Genomic DNA, 20983 nt, shown 5'->3' with positions numbered 1-20983 from the left:
GTCCCTAACGTTTCTAAGGCAGAACCCCACAGGTAGTAGTGTACCATATATTTCTGAGTTTGTGCTGCAAGTCGCTAGGTTCGTAAGCCAATTGTCTATTGTGGCCGGTGACCTCTTCCCCACATCATACCCACTCGTCTCTTACCCAAGAGCAGGGCGAGTCCAACAAATTTCCTACTGCATTAGAGTACCAATTTAACATAAGCCAGTAATGCCATCAGGGCCTCAGGCTGCAGCCTGCTCCATTATTCAGCAATCGCAATTCCCATGCCAGATTAAAAAAATTAACCTCAAGAGTGTTGCATCTTTCACATGTATCGCTGTCCCTCCCCTCATATTTATACAGTCTGGCTGTAGTTTCGTAGACCTGGTGGAGAAAATTGTAATCCAGTAGTATATGTTGTCCGTTCACGGAAACTTTTATTGTATTCCTATTGTGTGTCTGTAAATTATGTAACCAGTACCGTCAACCATTTAGCTCTGGAGCGATGCCCCACCTTGGGCATGTCTCTCAGAATCGTAGTGTACTTTGTGGTGATTCTTTTTGTAGTTAATTCACCAGTTGCAGCAAGGCTCAATATCCTCCGATCCACTGGTTCCCCAGGATAAGTAGGAAATGCCTTTCTTACTGCTGCACAGAGCCTGGCATAGAAATATATTGCTAGTAATGTAGAGCGGCCTTTTGATGGATATTCCTCAAGGGTGAAGAATCTCCTCCCACATACATACCTAGCAGGGATCAAATGTGACTGTCCTGCAGGTGCTGTACCATCAATCGCTCACTAGTGATTGCCAGTATAGGGTTGTGGAACAGTGTAATGTGCGGGGAGTAGACAACGTCAATGCTAGTAAATCTAGCTAGTCTTGTGCATTGCACTAGCTGAATATCAAGCCCTGGTCTCATCGGAGGTTGCATGATAGCAGTATTAAGCTTGTAGGGTATTGCCAAACCTAGGGCCAGATGTAGGTAATTCATATTTACCGACTCTTAAATACCGAATTTTACCGATTCGGTATTTAAGAGTCGGTAAATATGAAGGGGGAGATGTAGGTATTTCCAGATGTGGAAATACTGAATCGTTAAAATTCGGTATTTACCGATTCGGTAAATACCGAATCGGTATTTCCTATTGATTCCTATGGGCTGTGAAGCCCATAGGAATCAATAGGAAATACCGATTCGGTAATTACCGAATCGGTAAATACCGAATTCTGCAAGGGTGCAGGGGGTGTCACTTTGACACCCTCTGGCACCCCACAAATAGGCATGTGCGCCATGTGGCACACAGACATGCCCTGAGGGCATGTCTGTCTGTCACATGGCTAGGTGTGCATGCACACATGTGCATGCACACCTGAATTCAGTATTTTAACACCCAATTGGATTGGGTGGTAAAATACCGAATTTGTAGGGCCTTTGGGACTCAGAAGAGTCCCTACCTACATACCGATTCGGTATTTTACAGATTCGGTAAATTTACCGAATCGGTAAATTTACCGATTCTGTAAAATTATGCCCCTACATGCCAATTCTGAAATACCGGTCGGTAACGGCCGAAATCGTCCAGGGCGGTGTAGAAGAAGGTTGATTTTTCGCTGCTGATGTGTTTTTTGTATTTCCTTCGGGCTGCTAGGAGTTGTTCGAGTAGGCTTGAGGAGGGGTTACTCCTCCATAGTCTTTCTGTAGCTCTTAGTTGTCTTCTTTCGTTGTTAAGGTCCGTGTTGAACCAAGATCTTGATGGGATGTTCCTCTTTTTCTTTAGTTTCAAGAGGTCTACTTGATCTAGAATAGATGTCATGTTTGTGTTGTGGTGGGCGGTGAGTTGTGTTGCGGATAGATCGTCCTTGAAGGCAGTGAGGCGAGAGTTAACCCTTCCCTCTAGGTCAGTCATGTTAATCTGGGTAATGTTTCTTGTCCATTTCGGAGGGTCTTGGGTGGGGGGTTTAGGTGTGTGTTAGATAGTTGGCACAGGTAGGTTCTTGTGACAAATAGGGACCCTCTCCTCTAGTCAGGACAAAGGAATTACACTCCTAAAATAACCCCTGCTCACCCTCTAGGCTGCGTGGCACGAGTAGTCAAGGCTTATTTCAGAGGCGATGTAAGTTAAGCAGTTGTGACCACATACAGTAACCCAATGACAACACTACAAATGGACACCACACAGGTTTTATATCAAAAATAAGTAGACTTTATATAGAGTTACCACAAGACCATAAATGACAACAATACACACTATGATTACTTTAAGATGGTAGATGTAAGCTTAGTTCAGTTCAGTTCTTAGATGCAACACTCTGCGTCAATTTACCTTAAGTTGCATTGCGCTTCCACGACAAGCAATGTTGCAGCGATGGGAAATGCGGCAAAGTCAGGTGCAAAGAAATAAAGAAGTGAAGACTCTTCCAGATGCGGCACGCTTCTCGGGAATGCGAGAAGGTCTCGGTTCAATGCATGGACAGCAGCGGTGACACCCTTACGATGCGGCGGAAAAAGCTCCAGTGGTGACGCTCTTCTCCCACGATGCGTGAAGCTTCCGCTCGATGCGACAATTACAGCGGCGACATCCAAGATGCGACGGCAGCAGCTCTGACAGTGGCGCGCTACTCGCGGGATGCGAGGTGCTCTTGGTCGATGCGGTGCAATGCGACAGTTCCAGCGGTGACACCCTCCTCCTTCGGAGTTGCGACAGCAGGCACAGCGACGGCGACACGCTCCGACCTCATTGCGAGATTCTTCTCCTGATGCAGAGCAGGGCGACAGCTCCAGCGGCGACACCCTCCTTCTTTGGAGTTGCGACGGCAGCAGCAGCGATGGCGACACGCTTCCTCTTCGTTGCGGCATGCTTCTCTCCGATGCGGTGCAGTGCGAAAGTTCCAGCGGCGATACCCTCCTTCGGAGTTGTGACGGCAGGCGCAGCGACGGAGACAAGCTTCTTCTCGTTGAGTCGTGCTTCCAGCTCCTTGCGACATGCAGTTTCTCAGAAGGCCCAAAATAGCAGCAGGCACTTCCACAAGAGTTCTGGGGAGCTTGGGGGTGAAGTCTGTTGTCCCTGAAACTTCAGCAGGAGGCAAGCTCTTTTCCAAGCCCTTGGAGATCGTTCTCAAGTTGAAAGCAAAGTACACAACGTTCCTTTTTCCTTCCTTTGGCAGTAAGACAACCACTTCTGCTTGGGAATAGTCTCTCCTCACTTTCTTCAGGTTCCTCTTCTCAGTAAAGGTTTCTTCTTGTAGTACAAAGTGATCTTTCATGGGATCAGGGTCTCAATATTTATACCCCAAAATCCTTTGTTCTCTGAGGGGAGAGGGGCCTTTGCCCAGTCCAAACCAGTTCTGAAGCACTCTGTTTACCAGACTTCTCCTTTCCTTTCACAGTGCAGGGCAGACACATAAGACGCCCCACAGCAGGTGGAGCCAGCATTGTGGAAGGCAAGTACAGTCCTGGAGCACTTTGTTTACAGGACTCCTTTTCTTCTTTCAGTGCGCAGGGCGGAGACATCAGCCGCTCCCCAGGGGGTAGAGCAAGCAAGACTGGGAAGTGGGTGCACTTGCCCAGTCAGCATGACAGTACCAGACTACCCGCAGGCTCTGCAATGGCAGACCGTAGACACATTTTACAAGGTTGCTTCTGTGGGTGTCACAACCAGTGCTGCAGGCCCACCAGCAGCATTTGGATTACATGCTCTGAAACACTCAGTTCACTAGACTAGAGTCTGACAAGTAAACAAAATAGCCAAACATGGAACCACTGATTAGTACATCAATTTACAATAGGGAGCACTTGCACTGTGGCACTGGATAGCAGTGGCACAGTGCTCAAAGCATACAACACCAGCAGAAATACATGAGGCAACAGACCAAATTGAAGGGAGACCCACGCCAATGGTGCCAGGTCTAACAGTGTGAAAGACTGAGAGAGGTGGAAAAGGATTAAGTGGTGGTCGGACCAGTCCACGGGCAGGGCGTGGTCTATCGTGGCAGTGTTGTGCTGGGCGATAATGATGTCTAGGTTTGCTTCTTTGTTGTGGGTTTTCTCTGAGCAGTGTTGGATAAGGTTGTTGCTGAGAAGCAGCTCCTTCGTGTTCTGGATTAGCAGGTTGTTTTCTTTATTCCAGTGAAGATTGAGGTCACCCAGAATAAGGTTGTTCATATCTCGGCAAGAGCAGTGGGCAATCAGGTCGGACAGGTGTTCAGTGAATGTGGTGGTGTTGCCTGGGGGGTGGTAAATGAGGTGGCACACAAGTGTTTTATTGTTGCTACTGTTGATTTTGGCAGGTATGCACTCGAAGGTGTTGTAGATGAAGGAGTCTATTTCTGTCACGGAAATATTGTTTTTGTGGATGATGGCTATGCCTCCCTCTTTGATCTTTTCTATCTTTGTTGGTGATAACAAAGCCAGGGGGGACAAGAGTATTCATGAGTGGAAATGAGAAGTCATTTAGCCATGTCTCAGTGATGAATGCTATGGCTATGTCGTGGGTGAGGATGGATTCCGCTAGCTCTGTGGCATGCTTGGTGGATGATCTGCAGTTTATGAGCATGCAGTTTTTGGGGGACATCTCTGTTGTGTGTTTTATCGTTCGGGGGACCGTGGGGATGATAGTGCGTGTGGCCGGGGGTCTAGGGGATTTCGGAGGGGCCTGTTCTCTTCCCAGTCCGGTGATCACCTGTATTTTGGATTGGAGGGTGGCAGTAATAAGATTGTCGTAAGAGGAAGTGAGAGCTGCCGCATCACTTGCAGAAGTGACATCTCTAGTTCTTTTCGGTCTCTGTGTCTGATGAGAGAGGGGAGTAGAGATCCCTTCCGGGTGGGGAGCATAAAATCTGCAACAATATCTAACAAACAGGCTTTCTTCCGGCCCTGTTATTAATTATTAGGGCAATCTGATTTGCAGCCCTTTTGGGTTTCAGTAGTCTGGCTAATGTGTTCCCTGGTCGCTCTCCATCCCTGTACTGCTGTGCAGCAGTGTTTTTAATTCTCTATCCTACTTGTCATGGGACTTGCATAGTGTCAGCTGGACCTGTCTAAGCACCACAGGATCAGGATCTGAGCTGTATCGAGTATCAAGTAATTAAAAATGTTCTTCTAGTGAATACGAGTGCAAATAATCGGTTTGAGGATGCTGTTCCCCCTCAATATGCATTCTCCTTGTATTACAGCTTTAAAGGTTTCCCTCACTGTTCCATGTCCCTAACTTAGTCCTTTTTCATATCCAAATATGTCACTATGGCCTTTCTAATTTCCTCCCTAAAAAACATGTGAAAGCACATGGTATTGCAGGTGCCATATTCGACGCATCTCTCTCTCCTCCAGCATGTGTAGTGTAATGGTCACCAGGAATTGGTCCAAAAGAGTGCTGGGAATATGTGTAACGTCATGTGTCCGCCCGGGACATCCATGGTCCCTAATCAGAAGTCCAGCTCAGAGGCTGATCTGTGGACCGCCGAGCAAAACATGTATTCCCACTTGGTTGCAGAGCGTGTTCTCCAGATGTTGACTAATTTGTTAGTCTGCTTTATATCTAGTAACGCAGTTCAACCACCACCATGTTGTTGAAGTCTAATATTCGAGCTATAAAAGCCAAGAGAGTGGGACCTGAATGAACCAACTGGAATTTGACATCTCACACAGGTATCTAGGAGACCCTCACCCACTAGTGTATTCCGGTGGCATATTTCTTCACCACTGGACTTCTCTTGTGGCATTTTTCATCATCTGCTCCAAACCCAAACACCTGATGTTGGAATCAGTGATTAGGCCTGAGTATTGCAAGCTCCCTGGAGTAGGTTAAGTATGTAGCAAAAATTGTATGTGATCTCCATTGTTTAGCCACATGCTGGCTTCTGTTGCATAAGAGGTGGTTTGCCTAGGATAGGAGGATATCAGTTGAATGTTGCGAGGCCTAAGCTAATACCTGGCATATTTTCTTAAGGGTTTTTTAGGCCTTATACATTCCTCATCATGAATTTCACCAGAGGTGGCTTATAGTTAGACTCTATGGTGGTAGTTGTATGCATTAGGCTAAGTTCTATGTAGGGCTTATCGTACACAAAGTAGTTACCAACAGAACTGCATAGTTGTTTCCCCCATTATTTCCCCAGCCCACCTGCACTCCCACGCCAAATCATATCTGGTCAGTTACATCCCAACCCCACCCCTCCCCCTCCAATGCAACCATCCCCATTTCTCCCAGAAATATTCTCATAATACAGGTGGCTTGCACCTGGGGGTGGCTAGTAGAAAACAGTGTGAACTATAACAAGCATTATATGGAAAAAGCAAAAAGCAAATCTTAGACTGCCCTTTTGTGTGTTTGTATAGAGCTATTACAAGAAAAAACACTAATTCCGACATGACGTAGTCTTCCCCGCAGGCCACGAACCATTCACCTGGGGAGTCCACACTGTGATAAGCACATTACCATGCCCTGAAGTGCTGCATCACTGAGGCTTGACTTTAGGCCGGTCCACTAGAATGTTGATTCTTATATATCTGTTTCTCTTGCATTTTCAAGAGTTGAGTCGCAGCTTGGTGATCTGCAAAGACATGAGGTTTGCCATTATAGTAGGACCAAAGACGAGTGGGGCACAACAGTGCATATTGAATATTCAGTCCCTGCAGTTTCTTCTTCGCAGGCCCAAATTTCCGATGAGCGTCTTGCATCACCTGGGAATGATCTATTTGTTAAGTTAATGTATGATTTCAGTTTATTCCCTGGCTAAAGCATGTCTCTGTAGCTAAGTAAGCTCGCCAAGACTGGGCATGATGACGGTTCTGGGACTGGTTGTGGACCTAGGGTGTGTGGGCTTGTTTCACCACAAATTGGGTTGATAATTTATCTCTACCAGAGACAGTCACAAGCACACTTTCTAAAACTCTTCCAGTTTCCTTATGTCCGTTGTCTTCAGGAGACCCAGATTGCAGATGTGACACCTCCGATACCTCACCTCCAGGTCCTCGTTTTTCCTTTTAGTTCAAGTGGCATGTGCCTGCAATACTCTGTTACTGTGTGAAGGGTGTCTTCAGTGTCGTATATCCGGCACTAAGCTGCTGACAGCCGTGTCCCTTCAGCTTTTCCTTCATGGAGTCTAAGCACAGCATAAGCGCATTGATCCTCCTCCCAATCTTTACCAAGCTTCCTTGCATGGCTAGTAGAAGTGTCTTCTTCCCCTCATCAGTGCTAGATTCCGGGGATGAATCCGCTGCTACAGCAGATTCTGGGTTTGCTTATTGGGTTGCCTTTTAAGATTCAAATGGTAGTCAGCCCTGGCTAAAATCTATTTGAGAGTAGGCATTTGTTTATTGTAAGTCAGAGTCCAGACCAGCAAAAGAGGCTGGATTTGGCATGGCACCCTGCGTACGTAGCCTGTGGTCGTACTTGCAGGTCTTTTAGGGATGGTTGAGGTCACAGAGAAGATGCAGTCAGTGTACTTCTCAACGTTATGTTATGTTATGTTATTAATTGTTTTATAACGCGCTCTGTTACTCACGAGTATCCTGGCACGGAGCATGGAATGAAGTGCGGTGAGCAGAGAGGGGGACTAATGAGTAGATTAATCAGTAATAGTAAACAGATGAGTTTTTAGACCTTTCTTAAAGCATGAAATGGTCTGGGTTGCCCGCAGGTGGAGAGGGAGTGCGTTCCAGGCTCTGGCAACTATCACCGAGATGGACTGACCTCCCAGCCTGGTGAATTTAAATCTGGGCACAGCCATCCTGCACTGATTAGCTGATCGAAGGCAGCGATTGGGGACATAGAGAGAAAACGTTTTCTCAAGTATGGTGGCCGAAGCTGATGGATCGCTCGAAAAGAAAGGATCAAAGCTTTAAAGGTAATATGCTGTGCCACAGGAAGCCAGTGTAGGCTACGCAGGTGAGGGCGAATGCTAGATCTCCTTGGCAGATTAAACAGGAGTCTTACAACCGCGTTCTGAATCCCCTGGAGCCGTTTGATTAGATAAGAAGGTAGACCGCAGAACAGGGCATTCGCATAATCTAGCCTGGAGAGAATGAGGGCACGCGCCACAGTCTCTTTGGCCTCTCTTGGCAGCAGAGGAAAAAATCTGCGCAAAGCCTTGAGATTTTCCAAAGCAGGCACCAGTAAGTCTTTTAACATGGTCTTCAAACTTCAAATCATTTCCGAACCAAACCCCCAAGTTCTTAGCAGGACCTCCCATAGATTTGGGGCAGGGGATGTCAGGGGGCCACACATTTTTTTTTAAATTGTCGGGGAAGAAACCATAGAAAAGGACCTGGGACTTATCCTCGTTGCACTTAAGTTGGGCAAACACTAACCACCGAAAAACAGATAAGAGGCAAAGCTGAACAGCCGATGTATCCAAATTGTCTCTCGGCCAGGTGAACAAAAGTTGTGTGTCATCGGCGTAGGCCATAATTTTAGCCTCCAAATATTCGGCCAGGTAGATCAACGGTGTCAAATAAACATTAAAAAGAAGGGGACTAAGTGTAGACCCCTGCGGGACTCCAGTTGTGAGCTTTCTAGGGCGGGAGGCGTACGGTGGTAGCCACACTTGCTGCGTCCTGTCATCAAGAAATGATGTCAGCCAATCCAGAGCAGATCCGGAGATGCCAATAGCAGACAGCCTGGCAAGTAGAAGCCTATGGGGCACCAAAACGAAGGCGGCAGAGAGGTCTAGTTAAATCAGAACCGCTCTGCCGCCTCCATCAAGGCACTCCCTAATCGCTTCTGAGATCTCCACCAAGGCAGTCTCAGTGCTATAGGCTCTCCGAAACCCTGATTGAGCACTGTGAAGGATGAGAGATGACTCAACAAAATGATCAAGTTGGTGAAAAAACATGTTTTCGCAGACTTTAGCCAAAGTCGGCAGGTAACTTGAAGGGGCAGCAGGATCCATCCCGGCCTTTTTTAAGAGCGGCAAAAGTTTGGCCTGCTTCCAGTCGGTCGGGACCGTCGCAGTAGAAAGGGAGAGGTTCACAATCTGGGTAACCTCATTACACACAGTATCGGCCACCCCACCGAGCACCCTGGCTGGGCACGGATCCGTAGGTGACCCTGACTTCAGGACGTTTAGGAGCAATGTATTGTTAACAGCGCCATCCACCAGCTGTGGAGAATCTCGCTGCTCCCTTACCCCACAGTTTTGCTCAGAGTGTGCCTTGGCAATGTCTGCATGGTGCAGGTTGCCAGTTCATCAGGACACATAGGTGGAGGCAAACATAGGCAGATGAGCAGTCCGGGGGACCACCTGGATGTGTTAGCAGGGCGACAGAATGGCACTGTGCACCTATCATGTAACTCACCACTGACTGAAATCATTTGTTCCATACTCCCACTGTTGGCACAGTGTGGTTTTCCAGCAGTATTGACAGGAAGGAGGTATGTAGGCCCCACTGTTGCATGTGGCTTCTCAATAGTCAACCACCCACTCCCCCATTACCATCCAGGGGGAAGTTGTGCGACCCCCTCACATTGCCGGAATGGGTGGAAGGATGTAGGTGCTGGCCATCCCCACTGCCCATCCCCCCGTTCTGGTCACCTCTATTGCAGTTTGCATAACACCAGGTGGTCCAGGCGGGATACTGGAGGCTGGGGATGTATGATCGTGGCGGCGGTGCGTCTTCCTCCAGTGTCCTTCGCTCCAATGCTGCTTGTAGTCGGGGGTCCCGGGCAGGAGATGCACATTTTATACCCCCAGGGTCACATTCTGTATGGAAGGACAAGATGTGGAAATGGTCTGAACAGCTTTTTTACCCCCGAGGCCGCTGGAGCTCGGCAACAGTGCTGCAATCTTGCTGGCGTTCCAAGCCATGCTTGGGGGGATTTTCTTATTTAAAATAAAAAAAAGTTTCATTTTCATCATGTTGGCAGAGCGTCTGTCAAACTGATGTTTTTTTCTGGGAGCATAGATACTCCTTCGGGAGTGGATTCAAGCGCGTTATAAACTCAAATAAATAAATAAATTGGCAGACGGAGTACCCTTGCTATGGCAGGAGTAAAATATTAGCGCAAAGATGACGGTAATTGCTCAGTCTGTTGGTCTCTATTTATTGGCTGTATGTGTAGTTATCTTTTGTAAGTCAGGTTGCTGACACTAAATTCTGCCTGTCACACCTAGTTAGACTGTTGAGCATGAACTGGGTACCCATTTCTTTATTGCTTAATTGTATACAGAACTGCACGTCGACTTTAGAGCACAATGATTAGGGAAAAAAGTACACTAAGGAAATAGGTCAAGTTGTAAATGTAAATGTACAGGAATTTATATAGCGCAAATCACCAAGCGGTTTCTAAGCGCTTGCTTAGGGAACCCGTCCTGGTATTCCCCTGTGAGATAACCCCGGCAGGGTATCCGCAAGGTGAAAGCCAGGCATCCCGCCGCGAGGGGCCGTTGTGGAGATTAAGCAAGCTATTGCCCAGAGTCGCAGAGTGTGAACCCGTGAATTGAGTAGGCACCGGAGCGAGAATTGTCGAGTCCATGGACATTTTAGGACTCAAGACCCCGCCGAGCTGGGAATTGAACCCTGGTCCCGGGCTGACCTCTGCTTCCAGGTCTGCCTCCTCTAACCAGTGAGCCACACTTCTCCACCAAGTTAAAGTCCAGTTAGTAAATGGGGGCCCCAGACCAATATTCTTCAGTCACAACCCTATATGGTAAGTGATCCGTTCTATTCATTTCGAGCCAGTTCATTTATAAAACAAGTTTGTTTCTTCCCAAGAGATTGGTTTTAGGGTTCCATGTTTCATCCGTCCGAAAACTCTGTGATAACCAAATGTGCAGATTTTAGAGCGGTACAGTCCGGTATGGGCCACAGTGAGGTGCTAGTTTCTGCAGATAACCTGGTCATTTGATTTAAAGGGCCGTATTTGCTGTGAAACAGGCCTTGAATGTGGTGCTTTTGTCCACTGGGAGCCAATGGAGTGCTTCCAGGGCATCTTTTATCTGTCATCTTTCCCTATTCTACAGGAGCAAAAAGACGTGTCGCTTCACGTGCAGTGAAATACATTTATACTTAGTTAATGTAAATTCTGAAAATTAAGTTGTATTTTATGTAATGCATTTTTTAAGTGATTTCATAGGTTTTTAAACTAAGTTTACCCATTTGTAAGTTTGGCGATGTAATTATGTTTTTCATATTGGAATGGCTTCTTAAATGACTTGTGACTAGGTCCCATCAGCATGCAAGCCTTGGGTGTACACAATGGGCTCACAGCACGTGCTCACTCTGTACATTTTCCTCTCACGTGAAGAACACGTTACCTGCCAAGAGCTCAGTAATAATATTCCCAACAATACTTTTGTTCCTCTTTTAGAACATCCCATGTTGTGGTTCTTGGAGAACATGATCTGGAAAATAGCGAAGAACGCACTAAAGTTGTATCTATCGCTGAGGTAAGAACAATTACTATTCTTTCTTAACATTGGCTGTCTTTTTGTCTTTTTCTGTGATGGCTGCGATTGCTTGTAAGATTTACTCCAGACTGTGGCTGCCATTAAGGTATTTCACATAAGTCGGTTTTTGGTAAAAGGGTAAATACATTATAGATAGACTATAGCAGAGGAAATATCACTGGACATTATTGGTTGACGGACAGACAATGGCTCTGCGTTGTGTACCGCACCCCTTGCTCATATCCATGACAGACAGTGTTGAGATCAGATAGCGTCAGAAGCAGGCCAGAGGCCGGAGCCGAAGGTAGTCAGTGGTCAAAGAACAAATTCACAGGGACAGCTGAGCCAGCGCAGCGCTCCGGCTTGACCCTAAGGTTCAAAGTACCATCTGAGCCCCAAAGCATGTAAATCCTGCAAACCACTTCATGCAGAAATATGATAACATTCTTTATTGTTTTTTCGTTACTTTACGTTTGCGTTTCCGTTTAGCGCATTTGATTATTTCTGCCAGACAGTTGATTTAATTCCTCTTTGGCTCTTGCCGCGAGCCCTTTTTCGGTCGAGCATTCAATACCTCTTGTATATACTTTAGTATATACTTATATGTGTATGTACTTTGTGGTCTCTGGAGATCAGCCCTAGGACTTGTCTGCTTCCGCTTAGGGTCTTTTTTAGGGCTCGCTGGCGTTGCAGGGCGAAGCCCTGCCGCCAACGAGACTTATAGCTGCCTTGCTCCCTGCCAAGGGAGTCAGGGCAGTGAGCGAGCAGCTCTAGACCTGTGCACGAGCCGACTCAGGTCCGTGAACGCGCGGGAACGTCAACGTGCACGTTCACGTGCGTCACGCTCCTGTCCTCCCGCGTCTCTTCTCAGGCGCGCTCCAGGCCGACTTGCGGTGTGCGTCACAGCGTGTTCCAGCGTTTCTGTGGACGTAGGTAAGTGAGGGCCGGGGGATTTGTTTTTTGCTTATTTGTTTGCTTGTTTTTTTTTGCAAGATGCATAATTGTGTCACTTTAAACTTTGAAATAGTCACCCGTCAAGTGGTTTATTATAAACACAATTATACTGTTTTCTTTTAGTAGCCGAGAATAAGCCATACAGTCTGCTTGGCTAGCAAGGGTAAAAGTAAGCAGTTAATTACGGAACACACGTTTGCTAGTGGCTCACAATCTCTGTGGAAGGTGGTGCATGCCATATTTGATGACACCAATGCCTACCACTGATCAGGGCAAGACATTGTAAAGCATTAGATACATGAAAGGGAACTGCAAATTATATTGCTGGCATTATACCACCTTCCTCCAGTTTTCTCTGCCATTGCAGGTACAGGACTAAACTGTCAGTATTGCCACGGGCAAAATGTAGCTCTGCTCCGTTATTTGTCCAGCTTGAAAAAGACCACTCAAGCAAGCCTTTGCCAAAACAATAGCACAATTCTTAATTGCTGTGTCCAGCACAGACTGTGGCAGGAATGCTTTGTAGTCACTGGAAAATGCACATGGTATCTCCAGCATGTTTCATAGCAGCATAATGTAAAATGCATGTTCAATCTGTCATTCTTTTTCCATCACTGTTAAGCAAAGCTATTCTGCGCTATGCAAGACCACCACAGTGGTCGCTCACACATGGCACCAAATGTCTAGCCACGTAGGCTTCACTGCAAATTCAACACCCTCCCAACCAAATACGTCCCCAAAGTGCAGCACTTTACCTATCCAATCACGGGTTTAGGTGCCTTACAACGGGGTATATAGCGCTATTTTCAGCTACCAAACTATTTGCCTTATTTCACTTGCAAGTACTGATGTTTAGTGCATCGCGTTGCAGCCCTTGCATGAATATTGGTTGAATTTGCTTCAAATTTAGGTGCGAAGTTGTATCTTGTGAGATTTTTAGTTGTACCAAATTATTTCCTCGAGGTAGAGTACTGATCAGGAAATGTACTATTTGTTTGCAGGATCCATGTTGTCTGTTGCAGAGTATGAACCATATAGCACAGACTGACGCACTCCATCCTATGACCCGTTGACAGCTATGTATTCTGCTGTGAAACTAATCTTATTTGGTGCTCTGTTAAACATACATAGCCTGGGGCTGGGGAGCTGTATGCTGTCTCTTCTATGACAGGAGCTGGAATTTAGGAGTAAAGGTTTCGACTTGGTTTACTTTCTTAATGTATTTATTTAAAACCACCTCTCTGCTGATAGAGAACGTATTTTTCATCTCTTTTCTTGAAGCAAGGTGGTTCACTTGAATTGGAAAATGAGAAATCCATGTTTCACATAACCAAAAGGTTACACACAAACTCATTATGATGTAGCTTAATTAGCCTACTTGATTATTCTCACTGTGATCTACATAATACTCTCGTATCTGTAGTAAAATATATTTTTTATTCACAATCTTCTCATTGGAATTAAATTGTGACGAGGGATCTTTGCAGTTCGTTATTGGCCTGCTGAACTAGCTCAAAAGCATTGGAACTGGTGACCTGCAGATTATACTCCCAACACGCTGCAATACACATAGCTTGTGACATTGTACTCAAATAGGGCCATTTAACTACAGAGGATGATATTTGTGAGCTCATTTTTAATAACCTACTTTTTTCTTTTAAAACACGCTACTGTTTTCAACCCTTTTTTTCAAAATTCGATTTTCTATGGTCTGCAGCATCCCCTCATTCTCCTTGCTTTTTTAGGTCTCGCTGGCGTTGCAGCGCAACAGGTCTAGCATTTACATGATTTTGAGCTATTAACATTGTAAATGACATTGCCATTTATTTTTATTTTCTTTTAAACAAAATCAATGAAAGGCATTGTCATTTACAATGCCAATAGCTTAAACTCGCCCAAATGCGAGACCTATTGCATTGCAAATGCTTGTTCTGTTCAACTGCTTCTATTCAACTGTCTTGATAGATAATGACCAGTAGAGGTCAGTAAACTACCAAAATTGCTTTCTGTTGAGGTACTTTAAAAAAGAAAAAAATTGGGACAGCTGCCTCTATTTAACTTTCTTGATAGAAAGCGACCAGCAGAGATCAGTAAAATAACAGAATCACTTTAGCATTCTCTAGCTTCCAGTCCATAGAAATTGTCTTCCTGAGCACCTGTCAACAATACTATTTTTTTCAAATCTTGGATTTTCAGTGATATGACCACAGAAGGCCCCGGTTTTATATTAAAAACAGAGCTTTGAACTATACCATTTCTTGCTGAAAGGTAATTTTTCTCGCCATGTGTTCCCATACCTGGCATGTCACGCAGTTTGGTGCATACTTTCCTTCCATGTTAAAGAACAGTAGATGTTTCAGCACACAGGCTAATGTGCTGCATAGCTAAATACATATAAGGTCCCAAGGGCGGGACCATTTGCATTGCAAATGCTTGTTTACCATTCAGGTGCCGAATCCCGCTTCCTGCCACACACTCCCTGCCGCCCCCTTCCCCAGAGCACCTCGCAGGACCTACTTAATGGAGGCCGCAACACAGCGTCATTGAGCAGGTCTTTACCAACTCTCCCCCACTCTAGCCAGTGCCCCTTCCCTGCACGCCTGCTAGGACTTCTCCTGCCCCGTGCAGGCCAGTCCTGTGCTTGCCTAGTCAGCCAGTAGAGTTCTGTCAGCCAGCTTAGTTTTCTTTATTTTTCTTCCAGACAGTTGATTTATTTTCTCCATGGGCTCTTGTCGCCAGCCCTTTTTTTAGATCAAGCCGAGCAGCACATGCAGAAGTAGAGTATGGAATAGAAGCCCCGCCCATATTTATAATTGGCTTGTGTCATTGTCCTTCGTAAACACTGGCTTCCGAGACGTCATTAGGCTTGTTAGTCTCTATTTGGTACTGCCTTGTCTGCAGTTGTTACTTCCCATAGTGACTGGACCTTTTACTGGTGTGCTTTATAAGTTGGTCAGCACTATTTTATTTAATTCTTTTCCCCTATTTCAACTACCTCACAGCACGCCACCCGCTTTTATTTTAATGTTTATGAATGGCAGTCCACTTTAACTATAGTGGCCTCGGTTATTTATGTATTTATTTTAGCGAAGCGGTCCGCATTTAGTGGCCATGCTTATTTACTTATTTTGTTTACTAACGCCCATGTACCGCTTTCACATTCATAGAGTCCGCGCCCCTTTCTTTACACAAAAAGCATCTAAAGAAAGGTATGCAGCCGACATTAAAGTGAAAGCTTGGCATGGGCGCTTTTCCCCCCAAAATAACATCTTTTTGTCAACTTGACAAACAGATGCTTTTTTGTGAAAGCCCTCATGCTGTGGTTTCACTTTAATGTAGGACACACCCTTCATGAATGTGAAAGCGCTGCATGGGCACTAGTAAAAAAAAAATTGTTGGCAATGCAATAGGTTTCCTATTTGCGAGAGTTTAAGCTATTCCGTTGCCAATAGCTTAAACTCTCATTAATGAGAGACCAATTGCATTGCAAAAGCTTGTCCTGCTCAGGCACCTATTCCCGCCACCCACTTCCTACCCCCCGCCTCCCTAGCACCCCTCCCAGGACCTACTTAATGGAGACCGCAGCGTGGCCCCATTGAGCATATCTATACCAGCTCTCCCTCACACTAGATAAAACTTTTTAATGCCCCCCGCCCCAGTGAAAAAAAAATCATCGGCCCCCTCTCAAAATATTTCAGAATTATTCCCTTAATTTGTAGCTATTAAAAGTATCCACAGTATCAGTGTGTGGCTGGGGGTTCTGAAGAATGTTTGGAGTTCCTTCCTTTTTGTCACATACCCCCAATGTAAATGACAAAAGATGATAGCGATGGCTCATTACAGAGCATAATGCTTCTTTTGGCCAGAGCCTGGAGCCCCCCCCCTGGGATCAACTGAGGCCCACATAGAGGGACCCGCCCCTCAGTTTGAAGACGGCTGCTCTAGAGAGTGCCCCTTCCCTGCATGGCTGATAGGACTGCTCCTACCCTGTGCGTGCAGGCCAGTCCTGTGCTTGCCCCTTCAGCCAGCTACGTTCTGTTAGCCAGCTTAGTTCTGTCTATTTTTCTGCCAGACAGTTGATTCAATTCCTCCTTGGGGCTCTTGCCACCAGCCCTTTTTTCCCGCTCAGGGGTCTATTCCCACCATCCACTTCCCACCACCTGCCTCCCCAGCACCCCTCTAGGACCTACTTGATGGAGGCTGCAACAAGGCCCAATTAAGCAGGTCCTTACCAGTTCTTCCTCACTCTAGTCAGTGCCCCTTCCCTGCACTGCTGCTAGGACTGCTCCTGCCATGTGCAGGTCATTGCTGTGCTTGACCTCAGCCAGCTGAGTTCTCTCAGCCAGGTTAGTTCTGTTTATATTTCTTCCAGACAGGTGAGGTAATTCCTCCTTGGGCTCTTCCCGCAAGCCCCTTTTTCCCCCTCCGGTGCTGATTCCCACTTCCTGCTACCCGCTTCCCGCTGCCTGTCTCCCCAGTGCCCCTACCAGGCCCTACTCAATAGAAGCCCCAGTGTCATGTGTACGGGCACACCTGTCTGTGCCTAAACTGCGCCCAGTCCCAGGAACCCTGGCCCTCCAAACACCCACAGATACTCCACTGGAGATCTCCGAGCCTTGAACCCCAGACACCGTATCAACTGCTGGATTGTTCACCTGCTACGGATGTCAGTTCACCTTACACCATAGCCATATTGAACTGTATCAACTCAGGAGCACCCACCGACCCATGCCCCCACCTCCTTTTCAACCTAGGAAGTGACAAGATCAGCCACCAACTCACCACCATTCTCAATGCATCCATCACCACAGCCATCTTTCCCCCCAACTCATGGAAACACGCTGAGGTCAGACCTCTCCTCAAGAAATCCTGAGCAGAACCCAGCAATCTCCAGAGCTACCACCCCAACTTGCCATCAACTGTCAGCTCACCGAATACCTGGAGAGAAACAACCTACTAGACCCCTCTCAATCAGTTTTGTGAGCCAACCACAGCACCGACACCACCCTGATCACCGCCACAGACGACATCCACACCCTACTTAACAGAGGAGAATTTGCCACCCAGATCCTTCTTGACCTCTCTGCAGCCTTTGACACCATTTCCCACCACACAATCATCAAGAGACTGCACCAGATTGGAATTAAGTGACCCCTTGACAAAGCTAATAGGCTTGTCTTTTAGTATATTGATTTGGGGACCCCTTGAGAATGCCTTTAGACCTGCATCATTTAAAATGGCACCTCTTATTGGGCTGATGCTCTCATTGGCTGGCCGTGCATTGAGGGTTGGCTGCCCCTGTTGGTGTTGGATGCTTGGCCTGTCTGCTACAGGCCTGTGACCTTATTATTAGGTATGTTAGTAAAATAATACATTAGAAATTCACTGAAAAAACCAAAGGTCAAAATTACACTATTGTTAAGTAGGGTGATACATTAACCCCTTGCGTGCTCATGACGGAACCATGCCGTCATAAGCCACGGGTGGCGTGTGCTCGTGACGGCGTGGTTCCGTCATGTTGCTGCCTCTCCGCCCACGTGGCATTAATCCCCCGCCTGTGCGGGCGAATTAATGAGCAGGCGTGGTCAAGACGGAACCACGCAGACATGAGCACACGCCGCCTGTGACTCATGACAGCGTGGTTCCGTCATGAGCACGGAAGCACCGCGCTTACCCCCAAGCGGAATTCGCGGCTCAGGGAAGGGGTTAAAAAAGCCACAGAATTTCACTAAAAAAACAAAGGTTAAAGTGTTGTTATAGTTAGGTCTAACAATATTATCTTATTCTAAATTGAAAACAGTTACAAAATCACTGAAAAAGTGTTGAGCTGACATTATAGTTAGGTGACACTGTAAGCTAAAAAATACCATGTTAAACTAAAAAAAAACTAAAAGTCAGTAGTTATAGTTTACTGAGCTAGCTTGTGCCCCCACCATCCACTGTTTGTAAACTCACATATTACATCACTCATGAGATTTTCAATTACATCATTGTCACCGATGACAACGAATGATATAACTGGTGCATTTCAGTTTTTTTTGTTTAAAGTGTTTTTTAAACTGACATTTTCCCCTAACTATAGCATCACTTTAACATTAGTTTTTTCAGTGAAAATATCTATCTATCTATCTATCTATCTATCTATCTATCTATCTATCTATCTATCTATCTATCTATCTATCTATCTATCTATCTATCTATCTATCTATCTATCTATCTATCTATCTATCTATCTATCTATCTATCTATCTATCTATCTATCTATCTATCTATCTATCTATCTATCTATCTATCTATCTATCTATCTATCTATCTATCTATCTATCTATCTATCTATCTATCTATCTATTTATCTATCTATCTATCTATCTATCTATTGTTATGTATTGTTTTCTATATAATTAAAGTCAAGCTGTGTAGGAATAGATCACTTAAATGATTAGAGAAAACTATGGATGATTAAGGGTGGTCAGCAGCGAGTCTATACAAGTTCCCTATGCATAGCTAAGATGTCAGTTATTTTCTCAATTGCAGAACAAAGGGCAACAAACAGTGTACATTGTGATGGAGCACCAACTAGCAGAAAAGGCCTCTTTTATTTTTTGTTCATGCAGTCTTTTAGCCTGGTCTTGACCTCTTTTATTCTAAAGATATTTAAGTTCTAACAAATTAAGGTGATGAGGTTTAATGAAATATGGCTGGCAAGGGTACCAAGTGTGGATTCTTTTGGGTGTGTATAATCTGGTCAAATTTCTTTTGATGGGTCATGCGTCAGAATGCATGATACTGGTAAGCAGACCTTGTATTCATAAGGCAACGCTGTCATGGTGGTATTACAGTCCTCTGTGTCGAGAGACAGGTCTTAAAGAATGGTTCAAGTCTTTTTGCAGGTAGGCGGTGCTTTTTTCGAGATGTAGCTGATACCAAACATCTGTAATGGAGAAGTTGATGATGATGAAGTTGAGTGATTTGGCACTATTAAAGGTGAGGGAAACATGTTAACTAGGATTATGTATGTGAGTCAATCCTCGATTTTGATGTGCCTTTTGCTGTTGTCAGAGCATATCAATTCTGTTTTTGTCAATGCTGAGCTTGAGGTAAGCAGTTGATGCATTCTTTTAGGCAGTATCACTGATGCTTAACCTGGCATCCTTGGTGTAGTTTCCTCTGACTTTTCACCTTCAGACCTCATGTTTTTGCAGGCTCTAGACCTATGGGCAGTTTACCACTACTAACCAGTACTAAAGAACATGTGCTCTCTACTTAAAGCATGGTGACAGTGGCTTATCCACAATTGGCCTAATAAACGTACTTATAAGTCCCTATTAACGTGACTTGCACTACATGTGCCCAGGGCCGGTAAAGTAAATGCTACCAGTTGGCCTGCAGCACTGATTGTGCCACCTACTTAATTAGTCCTTAAAACATGTTTCAAACCTGCCACTCCAGAGCCTTTGTGTGCAGTTCAAACTACCATGTTGACCTGGAAAAGTTAACCCTCTTGCCAGGCCCAAACCTTGCTTTTTAATGCATTAAGTCACCCCTAAGGTAGGCCGTGGACAGCCCAAGGGCAGTGTGAATTGTATTTAAAAGTAAGACATGTACTTTTAAGTTTCACATGACCTAGTAGTGAACAACTTTTAAATAACCGTGGGAGGAGAACTCCGCTCCGCCAGTGGAGTCTGCGGAGTTTTGCCTACTCCGCGTTCCGTGGAGAACGCCTAGTAGACAAAAGTCTGCACACTCCGCAGCAGCGCGGAGTTGGCCCGCTGCACGCCACAACCCTCCTATTAAGATAGATATTAGCAGTAATTTAAAACAATTAAAAACTACTTACCTCTTTACCGCGGCGTCCCCCGGCTGCCCTCCTCCTCTTCCTCGCCATTCGCATACTTCTTAAGCAACCTGTGCATGCGTGCATGCCCGTGCATTCGCACTGCGAGAAATGTGCATGTGCAGTTCTCTTAAGCAGTAGCCGAATGGCGAGGAAGAGGAGGACAGCAGCCCGGGGACGACGCGGTAAAGAGGTAAGTGGTTTTTAATTGCTTTAAATTACTGCTAACGTATATCTTAAATAGGGGGGTGGAGGCGGGCGGTGTATCGGAGCTACACGGAGTGCCACAGAGTTTGTTGTCAACTCCGTGGCACTCCGCGTAGCCCAGCTACGCACACTACACCCAGGTTTACTCTTAAATTCGTTTTTTACTACTGCAAGGCCTATCTCTCCTGTAGGCTAACATTCGGATTACCTTATTACATTTTATAAGTGTTATTTCAATTGGGAAGAGATTGCACACCCAAATTTGGTTTCTCTTGAATCACAATTTAAAAACACAACTTATGGTGAAGTCTGATTTTAAATTGCAATTCTGAAAATGACAGTTTTAGAAAGTTTATTCCGGAAAGAGCACTCATTTTGGCGCTCCCACTGTCGCACTGCAAAAAGCGGAAATCATTCCCACCTGTATATTCCATTTATCCCAGTACTCCAAAAATAAACTCATTTTAAACATAGCTGTTAGGTTGTCCAGAGTTGAATCCATATACTCTTGTCCTTGTCAGTTCATCACTACGGAGACAGTGTGCTCATATTTGTGGTCTTTATTAACATCTTCAAATACCAATAGTACTCAAATCCAAGCTTGATACATAGGTACGT

General features: G+C 45.6%; 1 protein-coding gene across 1 annotated transcript in view; it reads left to right on the top strand.

Moving 5' to 3' along the window:
• LOC144753759 (chymotrypsinogen B-like) overlaps positions 1-20983 on the top strand; it is a 50244-nt gene that overhangs the window by 8772 nt on the left and 20489 nt on the right. The window contains exon 4 of the mRNA XM_078641342.1: positions 11292-11370. Within this exon, the coding sequence (XP_078497468.1) occupies positions 11292-11370 (79 nt within the window). The remainder of the gene's footprint in view (positions 1-11291; positions 11371-20983) is intronic.

Source organism: Lissotriton helveticus, chromosome 5_1 (genome assembly GCF_964261635.1).
Source record: "Lissotriton helveticus chromosome 5_1, aLisHel1.1, whole genome shotgun sequence".
Taxonomy (NCBI): domain Eukaryota; kingdom Metazoa; phylum Chordata; class Amphibia; order Caudata; family Salamandridae; genus Lissotriton; species Lissotriton helveticus.
This window is presented reverse-complemented; position numbering and strand designations above follow the sequence as displayed.